At 45.6% G+C, this 20,402-nt stretch overlaps 1 protein-coding gene across 1 annotated transcript in view; it reads left to right on the forward strand.

The window, feature by feature from the left end:
- The first annotated feature begins 514 nt into the window (after positions 1-514).
- The window catches only part of MCPH1 (microcephalin 1), a 592,087-nt gene continuing 572,199 nt past the window's right edge, over positions 515-20,402 (forward strand). Inside the window, exons 1-4 of the mRNA XM_082249377.1 lie at positions 515-634; positions 10,950-11,041; positions 11,481-11,599; positions 17,145-17,232. Of these exons, the coding sequence (XP_082105503.1) occupies positions 580-634; positions 10,950-11,041; positions 11,481-11,599; positions 17,145-17,232 (354 nt within the window). The 5' untranslated portion in view covers positions 515-579. The remainder of the gene's footprint in view (positions 635-10,949; positions 11,042-11,480; positions 11,600-17,144; positions 17,233-20,402) is intronic.

Genomic DNA, 20,402 nt, shown 5'->3' on the forward strand with positions numbered 1-20,402 from the left:
ATGAACCCAAACTTCTTGGAACCGTTATGTGACAATGTTGTCTCACTACTAGTTTCCTGCCTTGTCACTCTACCACACAAGTTCTTAAAGGTGACCACAACTAGCCGTGGTAACAAATGGTGTGCCAGAATGTTCTGATGTCACTGTAGGCACCCTCAGCATGCCAGTCCAGAGCTGTGATGTGTGCCCACTACATGCATGCACATCGTAAGAGGCAGCTGGAGAACTGCAACACCGATATGCACAATATGAAAGTAAAGCAATTGCTTCACATGAACGATATTTTAGAAAATCAAATGTATATCAGTGTTAGGGTTTAGTTCTGTCATGAATTAGACGGACTGAATGGTCTTCCTATACTAAACGATCCCAATCACTTAACGTGTGTGTGATTAGATCTCTTCTCCCCTGCATACAGGGGTACAGCAGGAAATCACCATCCTCCCCACTGAGTGCATTCCTTCACGCTGTGTAAACTGTCCCACGTGTCTCTGCTGGCGCTCGGCTGATGACATCACTAAAGCGGAAGTCAGGTTTGAAGCTGTGGCGGGTGAGCAGTGCTGGAATCTGCAAGTGTTCATGGAGCTGGCAGAGACCTTGTCACCAGCCTGCGGGGCGGGCAGCGTCCTTACAGGTAATAGCAGGTTCACGCCTCTCATTCCGGTATGCATGGGGTGTGTATGAGTCACAGACAGGGCATTCCTCTCCTGTCAGCCAGGGTCCCAGTCACTGAGCACAAATAGGGGTCACTGCTCTAGTCCCAGTCACTGAGCACAAATAGGGGTCACTGCTCTAGTCCCAGTCACTGAGCACAAATAGGGGTCACTGCTCTAGTCCCAGTCACTGAGCACAAATAGGGGTCACTGCTCTAGTCCCAGTCACTGAGCACAAATAGGGGTCACTGCTCTAGTCCCAGTCACTGAGCACAAATAGGGGTCACTGCTCTAGTCCCAGTCACTGAGCACACATAGGGATCACTGCTCTAGTGCCAGTCACTGAGCACACATAGGGATCACTGTTCTAGTGCCAGTCACTGAGCACACACAGGGGTCACTACTCTAGTCCCAGTCACTGAGCACACATAGGGATCACTGCTCTAGTGCCAGTCACTGAGCACACATAGGGATAACTGCTCTAGTCCCAGTCACTGAGCACACATAGGGATAACTGCTCTAGTCCCAGTCACTGAGCACACATAGGGGATCACTGCTCTAGTCCCAGTCACTGAGCACACATAGGGGATCACTGCTCTAGTCCCAGTCACTGAGCACACACAGGGGTCACTACTCTAGTCACAGTCACTGAGCACAAATAGGGGGTCACTGCTCTAGTCCCAGTCACTGACATACTTGCAAACTGTCCTTTTTTTCCTGGGACAGTCCCTGCAAATAGGAGCCTGTCCCAGGTAATTTATATTGTCACTGGAAGCGCCTGTTAATCAGGCTGCCCATAAATGTTACACAGAAGTAGTGCAGCTGAATGGGAGAATTATTTCAACTCTGCTACTGTGGCCTTAAAGCGGAGTTCCACCCTGGGAATACTTTTTTTAATAAAAATACCCCCGGGACAGTCAGGGCTAGTGCATTCCACAATGGCTAGCCTCTGATCTTTCCCGGGTTGCATTTACCTTTTAGAAGAAATACTTACCTTGAAAATGTATTGTCCAGTGCTGCCATCTCAGGTGTGGGCAGCTTGAAGCCAGCGCGATCCTCTTCTGCGTCCTCTTCCTTCTTCTTCGGTCCCACGATGCACTGCGCCTGCCCCGCCGTCACTTCCGGGTCTGCAGCGTCAGCCCTGCACAGCTTTTGGGCATGCCCAGAAGCTGTTTTGCAAGGTATGACGGCGCCTGCACTGGAACGGACGTCGGGGCCGGTGCAGGCGCATTGATTCCTGGGAGCGATGACGTTCAGCTCCTAGGAATCATTGCAAGCCAGGAAGTGATGAATCGCCGTGGCCGCCGAGGGGAGGAAGAGGAATTAAGGTAAGTATATTTTCTCTACAAGGTAAGTAAAAAGAAAAAAAAATTGCTTTTATCCATTTGTTTTTCAGGTGACCCGGAGCAAGAAGATGGAGGCAAGTATAAATTTAGGGTGGAACTCCACTTTAAGTTTAAAATTCCCTTTTTAATTTCCTGTAATTCTCTCTATATTGAGTAGACTCTATAATCTGATAAATAGGCAAGATCATTTATGAAGAGTGGGCGGAGCTTCAGGAAAATGGGTTTTGAAATTGATAGCTGTGCTGCAAAGTGTCCCTGGAAATTTATTTTAAATGTTGGCGACTATGCCTGAGCACACGTAGGGATGACTGCTCTAGTCCCAGTCACTGAGCACACGTAGGGATGACTGCTCTAGTCCCAGTCACTGAGCACACGTAGGGATGGCTGCTCTAGTCCCAGTCACTGAGCACACGTAGGGATCGCTGCTCTAGTCCCAGTCACTGAGCACACGTAGGGATCGCTGCTCTAGTCCCAGTCACTGAGCACACGTAGGGATCGCTGCTCTAGTCCCAGTCACTGAGCACACGTAGGGATCGCTGCTCTAGTCCCAGTCACTGAGCACACGTAGGGATCGCTGCTCTAGTCCCAGTCACTGAGCACACGTAGGGATCGCTGCTCTAGTCCCAGTCACTGAGCACACGTAGGGATCGCTGCTCTAGTCCCAGTCACTGAGCACACGTAGGGATCGCTGCTCTAGTCCCAGTCACTGAGCACACGTAGGGATCGCTGCTCTAGTCCCAGTCACTGAGCACACGTAGGGATCGCTGCTCTAGTCCCAGTCACTGAGCACACGTAGGGATCGCTGCTCTAGTCCCAGTCACTGAGCACACGTAGGGATCGCTGCTCTAGTCCCAGTCACTGAGCACACGTAGGGATCGCTGCTCTAGTCCCAGTCACTGAGCACACGTAGGGATCGCTGCTCTAGTCCCAGTCACTGAGCACACGTAGGGATCGCTGCTCTAGTCCCAGTCACTGAGCACACGTAGGGATCGCTGCTCTAGTCCCAGTCACTGAGCACACGTAGGGATCGCTGCTCTAGTCCCAGTCACTGAGCACACGTAGGGATCGCTGCTCTAGTCCCAGTCACTGAGCACACGTAGGGATCGCTGCTCTAGTCCCAGTCACTGAGCACACGTAGGGATCGCTGCTCTAGTCCCAGTCACTGAGCACACGTAGGGATCGCTGCTCTAGTCCCAGTCACTGAGCACACGTAGGGATCGCTGCTCTAGTCCCAGTCACTGAGCACACGTAGGGATCGCTGCTCCAGTCCCAGTCACTGAGCACACGTAGGGATCGCTGCTCCAGTCCCAGTCACTGAGCACACGTAGGGATCGCTGCTCCAGTCCCAGTCACTGAGCACACGTAGGGATCGCTGCTCCAGTCCCAGTCACTGAGCACACGTAGGGATCGCTGCTCTAGTCCCAGTCACTGAGCACACGTAGGGATCGCTGCTCTAGTCCCAGTCACTGAGCACACGTAGGGATCGCTGCTCTAGTCCCAGTCACTGAGCACACGTAGGGATCGCTGCTCTAGTCCCAGTCACTGAGCACACGTAGGGATCGCTGCTCTAGTCCCAGTCACTGAGCACACGTAGGGATCGCTGCTCTAGTCCCAGTCACTGAGCACACGTAGGGATCGCTGCTCTAGTCCCAGTCACTGAGCACACGTAGGGATCGCTGCTCTAGTCCCAGTCACTGAGCACACGTAGGGATCGCTGCTCTAGTCCCAGTCACTGAGCACACGTAGGGATCGCTGCTCTAGTCCCAGTCACTGAGCACACGTAGGGATCGCTGCTCTAGTCCCAGTCACTGAGCACACGTAGGGATCGCTGCTCTAGTCCCAGTCACTGAGCACACGTAGGGATCGCTGCTCTAGTCCCAGTCACTGAGCACACGTAGGGATCGCTGCTCTAGTCCCAGTCACTGAGCACACGTAGGGATCGCTGCTCTAGTCCCAGTCACTGAGCACACGTAGGGATCGCTGCTCTATTGCCAGTCACTGAGCAAACGTAGGGATCGCTGCTCTATTGCCAGTCACTGAGCAAACGTAGGGATCGCTGCTCTATTGCCAGTCACTGAGCAAACGTAGGGATCACTGCTCTAGAGCCACTGTGCCAGTCACTGAGCACACATAGGGGATCTCTGCTCTAGTCCCAGTCACTGAGCACACATAGGGATCACTGCTCTAGTGGCAGTCACTGAGCACACATAGGGGATCACTGCTCTAGTGCCAGTCACTGAGCACACATAGGGGATCACTGCTCTAGTGCCAGTCACTGAGCACACATAGGGGATCACTGCTCTAGTGCCAGTCACTGTTTTTTTACCTTATTTATTTTGTTGTATCATCTGAGGCTGTTCAGATCACTGGGTATATGTGAGGGGTTACATCCACTTTAAAGCATGAATAACAGCACAGTGCTTGTGCTGTGTAATGTGGCCTATAACCTATAATACCTGGCTGATCCTGCCTGGTTCTGCCCTCCCCCCTGTAAACTGACTACGGTTTACCATGGTTGCTGAGCCCTGACACCGTGGTTAGTTTACGTACCTCCGTCATCCGCAGCTTCCTTCTGTCCTTCCCTCCCTGCTTGTCAGCTGTGTCAGGACCGCTCTGCTCCCAACCCCTTCCCTTCCTGCTGCTATCATAGCTTGGTTATATTGCTACAGTTCCCCTCTGTTAGATAATGTTATGTCCCCCAGTGTATGTGCTGTATAAAAAATATGCAGATTTGTACCTGGTTTCAGAGTGCCAATCCCGCCACTTACGTGACTGCGCGCCTTTCTCCTCCTCTCCCCCCCTCCTCCAGGCTGACTTCAGCAGGCCACTCCCACTGTAGCTATCAGTCTGGGAGAGGAGAGAGGCGAGCAAGTTACGTGAGTGCTGGGAGGCGCTCTGAAAAAAGGTACAAATTGGCATATTTTTTATACAGCACATACACTAATTATCTAACAGTGCGATTGTAGCAATATAACCAAGTGGCTTTACAACCACTTTAAGTCTAGGAGTTGCAGAAGAGATTTTTACTTACCACCAGACTCCCCACTCCGGCACTTTCCTGCTTTCACTAAATCACTAAATCTCCGGTCTATGATCAGAGTCTCAGCAAGGGCCTTTTAAACCAGTATTTTTCATGGTAAAGGCAACTGCGAACGTGGGCAGGAGCAGCTTACACAGGGAGCCTGATAGCGTACAGTGCATTGTAAGTATTCGCCCCCCTTGAACTTTGTGACCTTTTGCCACATTTCAGGCATCAAACATAAAGATATAAAACTGTAATTTTTTGTGAAGCATCAACAGCAAGTGGGACACAAAAATGAAGTGGAACGAAATTTATTGGATATTTCAAACCTTTTTAACAAATAAAAAACTGAAAAATTGGGTGTGCAAAATTATTCAGCCCCCTCAAGTTAATACTTTGTAGCGCCACCTTTTGCTGCGATTACAGCTGTAAGTCGCTTGGGGTATGTCTCTATCAGTTTTGCACATCGAGAGACTGAAATTTTTGCCCATTTTCTCCTTGCAAAACAGCTCGAGCTCAGTGAGGTTGGATGGAGAGCGTTTGTGAACAGCGGTTTTCAGTTCTTTCTACAGATTCTTGATTGGATTCAGGTCTGGACTTTGACTTGGCCATTCTAACACCTGGATCTGTTTATTTGTGAGCCATTCCATTGTAGATTTTGCTTTATGTTTTGGATCATTGTCTTGTTGGAAGACAAATCTCCGTCCCAGTCTCAGGTCTTTTGCAGACTCCATCAGGTTTTCTTCCAGAATGGTCCTGTATTTGGCTCCATCCATCTTCCCATCAATTCTAACCATCTTCCCTGTCCCTGCTGAAGAAAAGCCCGCCCAAACCATGATGCTGCCACCACCATGTTTGACAGTGGGGATGGTGTGTTCAGGGTGATGAGCTGTGTTGCTTTTACGCCAAATATAACGTTTTGCATTGTTACCAAAAAGTTTGATTTTGGTTTCATCTGACCAGAGCACCTTCTTCCACATGTTTGGTGTGTCTCCCAGGTGGCTTGTGGCAAACTTTAAACTACACTTTTTATGGATATCTTTAACCACTTGCCGACCGGTCACGTTGACCGTACTGCGGCAAAGTGGCTCGATTCCGTCCAGCGACGTAGACCTACGTCGCTGGACTCCTCCCCCTGTAGGCGGCGCGCTCCCGCTGTTTTCAGTCACAGTGGGAGTCGGGCCAGGGGAGGAGCGGCGGCGATCGGCGCTGCTTTTACCCGATCGTCGGGGAATCGAGTTTGGAGATCCACCCACTTGTGTAAACAGAGTGGGCGGATCTCCTAAGTGACGAGGAGTGACAGATTGCAGTGTTCAGCATAGCTGAACATGCGATCTGTCCCTGTGTCACTCAGTCACCTCCCCCCACACACGTTAGTAAGCACCAGGCATACATTAACCCCTCCCTCTCCAATAAAATTTACCCCTTCCCTGCCAGTGTCATTTTTACAGTAACAGTGCATATTTATAGCACTGATTACTATAGAAATGTCACTGGTACCCCCAAAAGTGTCAAAAATGTCAGTCAAGGGTCCGATCTGTCCGCCACAATGTCGCAGATCGCCGCCATTACGCGTTAAAAAAAAAAAAAAAAACCACCAAAAATGACAGAAATCTTTCCCTTAGTTAGTAAACGCAATAACTTTTGCGCAAACCAATCAAAATACGCTTATTGTGATTTTTGTTACCAAACCTAGGTAGCAGAAAACAAATTGGCCAAAAATTTAAAAAAATTTTGATTTTTAAATTTTTGGGGGGGGGGGGGGAATTTCATATAAAAAAAATGTTAAAAATATTGTTATTTTTTCAAAATAAACGCTCTTTTTTTGCTTATAGCGCAAAAAGTAAAAATCGCACAGGTGATCAATTACCACCAAAAGAAAGCTCTGTTTGTGGGAAAAAAAGGACTTAAATTTTGTTTGGGTAAAGCGTTGCACGACAGCGCAATTGTCAGTTAGGCACATAGCGCCGAATTGCAAAAAGTGGCCTGGACGTAAGACAGCAAAATCCTCCGGTGGTAAAGTGATTAAGAAATGGCTTTCTTCTTGCCACTCTTCCATAAAGGCCAGATTTGTGCAGTATATGACTGATTGTTGTCCTATGGACAGAGTCTCCCACCTCAGCTGTAGATCTCTGCAGTTCATCCAGAGTGATCATGGGCCTCTTGGCTGCATCTCTGATCAGTCTTCTCCTCGTATGAGCTGAAAGTTTAGAGGGACGGCCAGGTCTTCGTAGATTTGCAGTGGTCTGATACTCCTTCCATGTGCTTTAAGCCTTTCTTTGTTGTCGCATAACTGCAAAGCTATGGCTAGTCTGTCCTGTGAAATGGCTGACAACACTTCTGAATCCCATAGAGCAGTGATGTCATCTTGCTGGCACTCAAAGGTCCAAGGCATTGCTGGCTGGGAGAGGGATCACACCCACCAGTCAAAGTAAGGTGAATGAGCAGGAACCTTTTGGTCATGTGACTGGATAGAAAATTATTTTTGATTTCCTTTTTTTTTTTTTTTTCATTATTTTACAGGATTTATACAGCAGCAACATTGTGAACAGCATTTTAGAAAATTTAAGTAGAGTTCCAGCCTAATTTACAATAATGGCTGAAGTTCTTGCTGACCGCAGCCCCTATTCATTTTTGGATACTACTTTTTTTTGTCATTCTCTACCATATGTTTAGGCTAAAGGCTGCACTTCCTTCTATCCTAGCTGTGGCGAGGTACATAATTTCCGCTTGCCCATAGGCTCCTGGAATAGCAGTGCCACCCCAAGAGTCAATGGGCTTCCCCACCTGCTGCTAGCAATTCTTTATTTCACAACCAAAAATGACACGATCCATCCTTTCGGGTTGCTTGATTGACAGGTTGCCATAGCAACGTGGCAGGAACTTCCTCCAATGCCGCCATCACTATGGCAACCTGCTAGACCCACATTGGGCCGTGATTCGTTCCCACTGAACATGCATGAGATCGGGAGTTGCATGCTAGGTAGCCAGCTGTACTTAATCCCGGAAGAGAGTCCCAGCGGGTTTCAGATGCGCACAATCAGGATGGCTGCATGCTGGATCAGGAGTTAGAAGTAAGCCCTAAGAGGTGCACAAAGACCGGAAACTGTATAATATACAACACATGCTGATGTTTAACCACTTGCCGCCAAATCACATACCTGAATGTCATTTTATGTCCCAAGTGGTGGTTCGGGAGTAATGCCTACAGCTGCCCCCCATACCAATTTTTAGAGCTGATGGTTGGCTCTCTTGTAATAGCAACCAAAGCAGCTAGCCAGCCACTCATTTGAGCTTACAAGGGTGAACGCGTACATCGGTTCCTCAGCCATTCAAACCGCAATCATCCCACATATGTGAGGTATCGCTGTGAACCTTGGATCATAGACAGTAATTCTAGCACTAGACGTAACCTGTAAAGACTTTTAAAGCGTCGCCTATAGATAGTAAAATTTATGTCGTTTGTCACCGTTGTGCAGGCATGCTCAATTTTAAAGCTGGACATGTTTGGTATCCATTTATTCTGCGTGACATCATCTTTTATATTTTACAAAAAAATTGGGTTATGTATTGTTTTTTTGAAATTGCATCTGAAAAACCACTGTGCAAATACTGTGTAACTTAAAAAATGCAAAACCCACCAATTTATTCGCTTGGGCCTCTGCTTTAAAAAAATATATATAATGTTTTGAGGGTTCTAACTAAATTTCTAGCAAAAAAAAAAAACAATAAAAAAAAAAGTGCCAGAAAATGCCTGGTCTTCAAGTGCATAATGTATGAGCGGTGACACTTTTACCCCGTTCCTGCCCAGGCCAATTTTCAGGTGATGTGTACTGATAGGCTGCACTGATGAGGAGGCACTAATATGCAGCACTGATGGGTGGCAAAGATACGTGGCATTGATAGGCAGCACTGATGGGTGACACAGATGGGCACATATTGGTGTTACTGTTGGGCACAGACTGGCATTACTTGCTGTGCACTGTTGGGGCTACAATGATAATCAGGGCACTGATAATCACTGCCCTGATTATTTGTATAGGTCTCCCCTGTGAGGAGATGCTCTTGTCAGTGTGAGGTGAGGAGAGCCGATAAATGACACTACCTTGTTTACATGTTATCAGCTGTAATTGGACACAGCTGATCACATGGGTTAAGAACCGAGTCATTGGCTCTTTACCAAGATCGGGAATGCACCATGTCCCAGGGACACAGCACGATTGGCGCGAGTGACGTCTTATGACGTCTGCTGAAAACGAGAGGATCCCGTCCGCCATCATTTGTCTATACAGCAGACAGGAGGCGGTTAACAAAAAAAATAAAAAAATTGTCTGGAACTCAACTTTAACCACCTTCCGCCCGCGCTATAGCCGAAAGACGGCTACAGCGCGGGCTCTAATTTCCGGGAGGCCGTCTTTAAACGGCCTCCCAGTAACAGGCTCCCCGCACGCTCCCGCGAGCGCGCATCGGGGAAAATCTGTGTTGGCCGTGTCCCTTGGACACAGCCAATCACAGATGGTCGTGAATGGCCAATCACAGCGGCCATTTACCACGTGATCGGACCGTGCAATGAGAGATGATCTCAAATGTAAACATATGAGATCATCTCTCATCGCCAGCTCTCTTCCTCACACAGAGACTGCGTGTGAGGAAGAGGAGAGCCGATCAGCGGTAAGGGGACACAGAGGAATGTAATCGGGGCACTGATCACCAGTGCCCTGATTACACAAGAGGGGAAAAAAATGCCATCAGTGCCCATAGTGCTGCCAGTCAGTGCCTGCTCATCTAGGCACTGATGGGTACTGACTAGCAGAATTATGGGCACTGAGTGTGGGCACTGATGGTGCCGCCTATCAGTGCCTCCTATCAGTGCCACCTCATCAGTGCCCATCAGTGCCACCTCATCAGCGCACATCAGTGAAGGAGAAAAATGTATTTATTTTCAAAATTTACTCACAGAAAATAAGAAACTTTTTTTTTTTTTTTTTTTCCAAAATTTTCTGTCTTTTTTTTTGTAAGAAATAAAAAACCCAGAGGTTATTAAATACCACCAAAAGAAAGCTATATTTGTGTGAAAAAAATGATAAAAATTTCATATGGGTACAGTGTAGCATAACCACGCAATTGTCATTCAAAGCATGAGAGCGCTGAAAGCTGAAAATTGGCCTGGGCAGGAAGGGGGTAAAAGTGCCCAGTAGGCAAGTGGTTAATGGAGACATTAAATTTACAATACAATTCAGTATAAGGGTTAGATTGTAAGCTCACAAAAGCTTACAATTAAAAAGAAGGGGCTAGGTTTTTTTTTTTTTTTCAAGGGAATGAAGAAATTCAAATCAGTACAATATGTAAAAAGCAAAGCAGGTGTTGTGTATTTTTTTTTTTTTTTTTTTATTTCTACTTTAATATGGTGGATAGTAAGGCCTAAAGTCTAAGTTGGGCCTTGTGTTTTGAGAACCTGTTCATTACTCATGCAGGGCAAAGCAACAAGTGCGCCCAAATGCCTGTTCCTGTGCCACAGAAATCTGTTTTCACTATGCTACCCATCCACCTTTTAGGTTTACAGGTTCAGCTCATTTTTATTCATACTCAGCTGTATGAATCTAATTTTCTCTGTTTAGACTTTCAGATGTGGGTTTGCTAGCTAACAATGAGAGAATAATTGTTCCACTCTGGCATGGCTGCAAGTGCTTTAATATGGAAAGTACTGGTGTAAAAGATTAGTGAAACAGAATGGCAAGGGTTTATACCAGCCTTTCTCAATCTTTTAATTCAGAGGAACCCCTGAAAATATTTATAGGTCTTGGGGAACCCTTACAATGGTACATGCAGCATAAATTACCACTGTATATAGGAGACCTAGTCAAAGCAAAATAAAGCTGTTCACTAAAGACGTTGATAAAGTGCTTAGCATACTTTTTTTTTCATCAGGTGTCACAGCTTACGTGGAAGTGTGGTCATTCAGCAGGACAGAAAATTACTCCCAATCTTTTACTGAGCAGCTCCTTAACTTGGGCGCAAAGGTAAGCAAACGCACAGTTATTGCTAAGTCTCTGTTCACATATTGGCATCCCCGATTGCGGACAGAATCACCGCGATCCTGAATCACTGAAAATCCAATCACTTCCAATGGCACCCCAAAAGATTGTGGCCCCAGGAATCACGGTAAAATCCTGCAAATAGAATCGCGGGAAGCCTGTCACCCAAAATAAGTTCTTGTACTTCTTTTGGGCGTCATGCTTCCCGTGATTCTATTTGCGAGACTTTACTGCGACTCCTCGAGCGACAATCACGGCAAACTTGTGTTTGGGGTTCCATTGGAAGTGAAGAGAATCTCGCGGGCATCCTACGATTTGCCATGATTCGCCGATGCGGGACGCCAATATGTGAATGGAGCCTTATCCAAATACGTATGTCAGCTTGTCTTTTTAGTAATGATACTGATTAGGTGTTTGTTTACAGGTTACCAAGCGAATAAACAAACAAGTTACCCATGTTGTTTTTAAAGATGGCAGTCAAAGTACATGGGACAAAGCAGTTAAAAGTGGAGTCAAACTGGTGTCTGTCCTTTGGGTTGATAAGTGAGTATTTTACATTTTTACAACAGTAGATAGTACAAGTTTTAAATGATTCACTTTCAGTGATTAAAGCAGTACTTTCTCTTTGTCATCATTGACTATTTGGAATCCTTCTGCTGCTAGCATTAGTAAATACATAAAGTATATCATATTTACTTGTTTCTTCAGTTACTTCTTGGTTTCCAGGTCTAGGCAAATTATGTCATACATCCCAGAAGTCTTCTGGAGGGGAGGTGGGATTTCCTCAGATGAGCACACCCTCCTGCCTGCGTGCCTTAGATAAGGACAGATGGATTCCATGAAGTAAAGGCCTCATGAATCATCTTCCCTTACTCAAGATGGCCACAGCCTGAAAGGCTAGGGTTTTTTTAACCACTTCCCGCAAAATCATGTACCTGTACATCATCTTAAAGAAGTGGTTGTATCGGGGTGATACGTGCAGCTAGAGGCATCACCCCGGTATTGATTTTTTTTACAGTGGACCGCCAGCTTTCATGTGATGACAACTAATGCGGCCAACCAGCCACTAAGCCATTATCACAAGCAGTTGGAGGGGACATTCCACCGGGAGACCCGAGCGACCAGCCGGCACGGAGACCCGAACATAGCCGGAATCTTCTTCGATCGGGTCCCTGATGTAGATTTACTCAGCAGCCAACAACACCGATTTTAAAAAATCCAAAGTATTCAAAAATGCAGATTTTAAATACTTTAAAGCGGTGCGCGAGGGGGGTTTTAAAAAAAGTTAACTTTTTTTTTTTCTTTTTGTGCACGGCATGGCCCCGAATACCTAGGGAGCCTCTGGAGCATGTATCACCATCGGACCCACTCCTGGAAGCTGCAGGAAACTCTGGGTCTCAGTCTGCCTTGGCGGCCATGACAGCAGCCCTGCAGTCACTTGTATCCATGGTAGATATGGCCCTGCAAAGGAGGCCAAGCAAGAAGTGCCCCCCGCTTTCACCTGTATGCTCTGCCTCACCTGTATGCTCTGCCTCCTCAGAGTCTGAGGTGGATTTGGCCACTGCGGACTAGTCAGCCCAATGGGTCTGGGTCCACGCACGCTGAGTGCTGTAATAGTGAGGAAGAATCCTCCGCAGCCGCACATGAAAAAGCTCTGGTGTCAGTGCGGGAAACCTTAAAGTTGGAGGACTGAGCTAATGCTGAGTCGGCGACGCCGGTGCAGTTTGACACCCGCAAATCTTCCAAGGTGACAAAGGTGTTTCCCTTTCCTGCCTATTTTGACGAGAATGTCACTAGTCAGTGGGGTTCCCCGAAACGCATGGTTGGAATACCTAAGTTTTTCTAGGAGACATCCCTTTGAGGAGTCTCTCCTGAAGAAACTTACAGTTTCACCGTCGGTGGACTCTTAGGTTTCCAGGTTAAATAAGGCCACACTCTTGCTGATGGAGGATTCTCCATCCTTTAGGGATCCTGTGGACAAGAGGGCTGAGGCAGGTTTTCACAGAGGCAGGTTTAATGTTGAGGCCGGTGTTTGCTATCACCTTGGTATCCCAGACCTTAGAGGAATGGGCTAAGATTTTACGCCAGGATCTGGAAGAGGGTCAACACCCTCCTGAGCTGGCGGAGCTGGCAGGTCAGTTGATCCAGGGGTTAGAGTACATTTGGATGCAGCCCCCTTGGCCGGCAAGGTATCTGTGACGGCGGTGATTCTTCGCTAATTAAATAAAATATAGCCGTGCTAAATTTGATGAATAGATGAATGATAAATGATATACATATATACGTCGAGGAAGTCAAATTAAATTAATCTAAATTCTTTGCCGCATGATTCGGTTTAAGTACTGGTCGGCTGTCCAGGCTTCTAAAAAGGTGCTGACTGATCTACCTTTTGTATGTGACCAATTGTTCGGTGCCTCTATGGAAGAGATCATCAAGGGCCTTACATTACAGTAAGAATACATTACTCTTGCAGGTTGCTAGGGGTAAGGAACCTCGTCGTAGGAGGCTCCAAGAGACCCTAGAATGGCAAGTCAAAGGCGGGCAGCCCAGCCTGAAGGGGTGCGGTCACCCAAATCTGGGGTTGGGGGATATCTTCACCTTTTTCTTGAACCGTGGACTTTTCTCATTCAGGACAAATGGGTCCGCGAGTCGATTTGGTTTGGTTACAAGATCGAGTTTCGGTCCTTGCCTCCTTCCAACTTACGCCTGTCTCACCTTAGGCTGCAGGACCTCTACAGGACCTCTACGGTGCAGTGCAGGACCTGTTAGCACAAGAAGTCATTGTGCGGTTTCCAGAGTCGGAACATTTTCAAGGTTTTTATTCAAATCTGTTTACAGTTCCCAGGAAGGAAGGCAAGGTTCCTCCAATCTTGGACATCGAGGCTCTGAACCACTTAGTGTTTGTTCAGAAATTTTGGATGGAGTCCATTCGCACGGTAGTAGCTTTCCTCCAGCAAGGGGATATTCTAGCTTCTATCGATCTCAAGGACGCTTACCTTCATATTCCAATATATGTCGGGCATCAGCTTTTTCTTCGATTTGCTGTGAGCGAGGAGCACTATCAATTGGTGGCCTTACCCTTTGGTCTTGCCTCAGCTCCTTGGGGGTTCACCTAGGTTTTTGCCCCAGTGCTGGCCTTGCTATGGCAGAAGGGGATTGCAGTACTGGGTTACCTGGACGCTCTGCTTCTGCTTGCAGAGTCGTCTTTGGCTCTAAAAGCCGATTTGGACATCACTGTGCAAATTCTATAGGAATTCAGATGGACACTGAATTTTCAAAAATCTGCTTTGACTTCGTCCACCAAGCTGGACTACTTGGGTCTGACGATGGACTCAGCGCCGGCCCTGGTTTTTCTTCCACATGTGAAACTTCTGAAGCTACAGGATGCGATTCGGCTCCTGTTGTCCAACCATCGGTCATTGCTCAGGACTTGCATGCAATCGCTGGGCCTGATGGTTTCCACCTTCAAGGCGGTTCCGTTTGCTCAGTTCCATACCAGACCTCTGCAAGAAGAAATTCTGGCAAAATGGAACAAGGATCCGCAGTCTTTCGACGATCTGATCCTGGTGAGTCTGGGTACGAGGGGGTCTCTACTATGGTGGCTCCGCTCCAAGGCGCTTCGCCTGGGAGTATCCTTTCTTCCCCTGTATTGGACACGGATGCCAGTCTGTCCGGGTGGGGAGGTGTCTTGGGAGTGTACCCGGCCCAAGGTGTTTGGACTCGAGAGGAGTCCAGTCTGCTGATCAACATCCTGGAGATTCGGGTGATCAGACTTTGTCTGTCTCAGTGCACGGATCGTCTGCAGGGACGCCCTGTGAGGATACAATCGGACGGCTGTGGCATATGTCCATCATCAAGGGGGCACAAGAAGTGCCCTGATGGCCCAGGAAGTAGCAAGTATCTTGAGTGGGCAGAACTTATGTTCTGGCCTCTGCTGTGCACATTCCAGGGGTAGAGAATAGGCTCTGGGGATCTGGGAGAATGGTCTCTTCACCCGGAAATGTTTCATCAGTTGTGCCTTCAGTGGGGAATCCCCAATGTACACTGGTGGCCCCTTGCGGTCAGTATTCATCTGTTTTATGCCTTTCCTCCAATACAACTTCTATCGAGACTGCTACACAGAATTGAGGTGGAAGGGATTCCAGTCATTCTGGTGGCTCCAGATTGGCCTCGCCGATCTTTGTACGCAGGCCTGGTAAGGCTGGTAGCAGACGTCCCTTGGAATCTTCCTCTCAGGGAAGATCTTCTGTCTCGGGGGGCCAATCTTCCATCCTGCCTTACAGTCGCTGGCTTTAACGGCCTGGCTATTGAAATCCAGGTGCTGAAGGACAGAGGGCTGTCAGTCAGTGATTCCTACTTTGTTAAAAGCTAGGAAATCTACTTCCAGGAAAGTTTATCTTCGAGTTTGGAAGGCGTACATTACTTGGTGTGAGTCCCGGGGGGTTTCTCCCTGTCCCTTGTCTGTTTCTCGCCTGTTGGAGTTTTTAAAACTGGGTGTAGATCAACGTTTAGCTCAGTGCACCATCAAGGGCCAGAATTCCGCCTTGGCCATATTTTTCCAAAGGCTGTTGGCGGCGAAGACCTTGGTTCACAATTTTGTGCAGGGAGTTTGCCATCTGGCTCCTCCAGTGCGACCCTTGGTACCTCCATCTCAATTTGGTACTGTCGGTACTTCAAAAGTCTCCTTTTGAAAACATTTGTGAACTTCCTCTGCTCACTTTGTCACAGAAGGTGGCTTTTTTTAGTTGCTATTTCTGCTGCATGTAGGGTGTTGGAGTTAGCTGCGTTGTCCTGTCGGTCACCCTACCTGGTGATTCATAGGGGGACAAAGTGGTGTTGCGACCCTGTCAGGCATTCCTTTCTAAGGTTGTCTTGGGGGTTTCAACTGAATGAGGATATTGTGTTTACCGTCCTTGTATCCTAAGTGAAACATCCTAAAGAAATTGCATTACATTCTTGGATGTGGTCAGGGTGATTCGGGTGTACCTGGCGGTGACTGAGCCGTTTTGGAAATCCGATTCTTTGTTTGTTCTTGCAGATGGACCTCATAAGGGGCAGGCTGTGTCTGCTGCGACCATTTCCAGATGGATCAGGCAGAAGGTGGTGCAGGCCTATTCTATTAAGGGTCAGGTTCTCCCTTTTCCTGTCAAGGAGCATTCTACAAGGGCGCTTGGTGCCTCTTGGGCCTTTCGTCATCAGGTGTCAGTGGTTCAGGTGTGCAAGGTGGCTATGTGGTCGTCTGTACACACATTCACAAAGTTTTAAAGGGTGGATGTACTTGCATCTTCGGCTGCGGAGTTCAGCCACAAAGTTTTGCTGACTGCAGTTGCAGGGGGTGTAATTTTTTCCTGGTGGTGAGCTTCAGTTGTTCATGGTTGAGCTCCTGTTTTACCTGGTTGGCTATGTTTAGCCTTGTTGGGAATTGTATCTCTTGCTATGTTTATTCCCACCCCTCATATTGACACTATATTGGGACATCCCAATGGTCTAGAAGACATGGAGCTGTGCCTGTCAGTGAATGAAAGAGAAAACTGGATTTTTGTCTTACCGTTAAATCCCTTTTTCTGAGATTCACTGATGGCCACAGCACCCACCCATCTGTTGGGTTATGTTTTCTTCTGACACTGCTTGTTACAAACTGAAGTCCTATAGCAGGAAGTAATGGTATACCCTCTGGGACTGCCTCAGGGGCGTACCCAAAATAGTTTCAGGCTAGTCCTAATCCTGAAGAGAAAGCATCTAAAGCCCAATGGTTTAGAAGGCATGGAGCTGTGTCCGTCAGTGAACCTCAGAGAAAAGGATTTTACGGTAAAACAAAAATCCAGTTTTTTGTGCGTCATCTGCTCTCATGCATGGTGCAGCCCATTTGTTTCAATGGGCTGCCCTACATGTGATGAAGTACAGTTTGCTGCGCTTTAACAATGAATGGTGCTGCAAGCATGGCACTCTTTTATAGTGTGACTGCAACTTTGCTGCTCGTTACAAGTCTATAAATACGACAATGTCTATAGTCTGGCTCAGTTTAGGATTATGCACCTAATCATTTAGTATTCATCACAATTTTTTACATTATGTTTGCATTTTTCAGATGTAGAGAAGCAGCTTCTCATGTTGACGAATCCTTATTTCCAGCCCTGAATCCGAATGAAGGATTGCCACATATTCTAAAAAAGAAAGTAAGTAAACCGCTATATGATGTGCCTTGAAGTTTTTATTTTATTTTGTATAGAGTAGATTGGGATTAGAACCCCTGTCAACTTGTATTGCTGTCTGTGCCCCCTTAGGAGGAATCACCCTCTCTATTTCTCCTATTTACCATTAGCATTGAAAGTGACAGATAATTTCAAATTTTGGGGTGTCCCCAGAAAAGTAATAAAGGGGAAATCTTCCAATGGGGACACTAGCTCTGGTGACCTGGTGGTCCCCAATGAATTCCCTTAATTTGCATGGATTTCCTCCCACTTCCTGTTTGGCTATGGAACAGAAAGTGAAGGATAATCTCTGCAATGGGACACGGATGCGAAAAAATAATCTGACTGGTTACAACCCTCTCTTACTCTATCTAGAATAGATTTTCATAATCCATTAGTTGGCGGATTATTATTTCGATTAATCGGATAATACCCTTAAAAAAAAAAAAAAAAAAAAAAGTGTGGTGTATAATTTAGTTAATAAGTTTAGTAAAAAAAGACAATTATATATATATATATATATATATATATATATATATATATATATATATATATATATATATATATATATATATCCACTCTGAGAATAACAGACAGAAGAGATATACTGTATATACTATTGGAGGTTGAATCTGGTAAATATCATCAGATTTCGAGATCAAATTTTTTATTTAAAGAAAAAAAAAAAAAAATGAGACTGTTTGTTTTTTTTTCTGACCAGATCCACCAATTAACTTCATCCAGAATATTGTATCCGCTGCGGGATCCGGGATTGTACTGTGCGAGGATCGGTACCCTCCATGTTCCGGGACTACACCACCCATTATCCAAGGCCATTAAACTTTTGAGGAAACAATATTCTCGATTAAGTTAATTGGTGGATCTGGTGCAGGATTCTGAGCGGACCTTATCCTGGTGGTTATTTCCATGTTTCTGGCTTGGTTGACCTTCCTTAACAGGGGGTCTACAGTTCTGGTAAGAGCATTCCCTCATTCGTGCACGTGGTGACCGTCAGGACTGTGTTCTTGTCTATGGTGTTGGACTTTCCTGCATTCTTTTCTGCATCTCAGCAACTGGTCTTACAGGATTATATGGATTTTGCATAATCTATAATCTATGTTCTTTCCAGTATATGCTATTTTTGGCGCTGTACCTCATTACATACTGTTCTTTGGTCTGATATCACCTTTGTTCTGGCAGCCTTAATTATTTATTTGTGTATTGAAGCGCAGCTATCTTTCTTCTTTTTTTTGCTTGTACCCAATATATTATGTATGACCGATTCCCTTGTCATAGGCAAGTGGCTTGATAAAAGCTCCCTGAGCCTGCTGTCACTTATGCTGGCCATACAAAAACAATGTCTTCCTTCAAAAAATGTAATTTTAAAAACATTTGTTCGATTTTCAAATAGTTAGTGGAGTCAAATTGACGTTCGTTTTCGACCACAGTGATGGGAAGGTTAGAAAGAGGAGAATAGAAAACTTCCTGGTCAAAGGAATTTTCAGACAGTGTATGTGGTTAATTTTAAAACTGAATGTTAAAAGCAAGTGAAATTTTCAAATGACATTCTTTCACTCAGCGAATGTACGAAGATTTTTCATATGAATATTCTCGTCCTAAAATTGATGCGTATGACCAGCATAAGGCTCGGTTCACACCTATGGAGTTTGCTTTTCATGCTTTTTGCTGTGTATTTTCGCACGCGATTTTGCTGCGACCTGGGTTTTGCATTTTTGTGCTTTTCATTGGCCAATTTGTTGTTGGGCAGATTAAAAAACACAACAAACGTGTTCTACTTACCTGCTCTGTGTAATGGTTTTGCACAGAGCAGTCCTGATTCTCCTCTTCTGGGGTCCCCCGGACGCTTCTGGCTCCTTCTGCCTTCAGAGTGCCCCTAAAGCAGGGTAAAAAAAATTCTGTCTTTAGAACCACTCACTTCCTGCCCTGGACTACATGTCCCATGATGCAATGCTCCTCACACATTCACATGTTCTAAGGCACTTACTGACATCTATGGACGGTGTAATGAACTGTATGTGTGCTTCACTGTGTCTTCTGATATGTAAACAAATAATGCATTCTGTATGCAGGCCAACTAATTGGCTGACCAACTAATCGATTATGAAAAAAGTTGACAACTATTTTCATAATTGATTAGTTGTTTAGACCCTACTTTAAGGAATGTCCTACTTTAACTGAGGAAAAAATTGTTATGTTTTGAATGTTGTATATGCCATTTGTTTGTCTCCTGTCAGTTACACTTTTTACAGTTTAATTTTCCCATCCTGAAAGCAGGCAAAACGGTGACCGCAAATCCAAATCCTAAATCTTTTGCTTTCTGTTCTGAATGCCTAAATGTTGTAGCTATATTTAGTGTATATTAAGGAAAAGTCTGTTTACCAAATTGCCGTTTAATAATTCAGATCTTCATTTTACAATATTGTAACTATAGTACATTTTGTAGTGTATTTTATGTGAAAGGCACATACCTTTTTTAAAATATAGGTTTATAAAAATGCTGTACTGTACAGAGTTTTTTCTTTCAGCCAAGGTTTCTTATCTGTAGTGCCATAAAATGACACTGAAATTCTCAGTGAACTTTGTGTTTGTGAATTCTCAGTGCAGCAATTACATGCTTGAATGTCGTCCTAAGTAGAATATAGGGAAAAGAAATGTCAACTGTATTTTTAAACTTTGATGATGCTGGCAGAATAATAAAGGAAATAAATGCAACTTTGCAAATTAACAGCACAGGGTAATATAGGAAAGGACTAAGAGAGCTGTTCCAAAATTGCGATCTGAGTGCAGAGAAATGAGTGTACTTGAGGGTATATGTACACTGCTCAAAAAATTAAAGGAACACTTTAATCGGAGTAGGAAATTAAGGGAGGTGTATGGCGCTGCCACTATACTTAATATTCTGTACACATCTCCAAAGGTGTCAAAGTGCAAAAAATAAATAAATAGTAAGACTATCTCAAATACAATAGATGTTGCCTTAATAGTGTTAAAAATATTAATGACACGTGACTAAATAAACTTATAAAGTGCTAGGTGCAGTAATACTGTGCTGTATATATTCTGGATGGTGAAATAAATCAATAAATCCGTGATAAGTGACCCTGTTGGGTAAACAATACTAAAATGTGGTGCTG

This window comes from Pelophylax lessonae (genome assembly GCF_965119305.1).
Source record: "Pelophylax lessonae genome assembly, chromosome: 3".
Taxonomy (NCBI): Eukaryota; Metazoa; Chordata; class Amphibia; order Anura; family Ranidae; genus Pelophylax; species Pelophylax lessonae.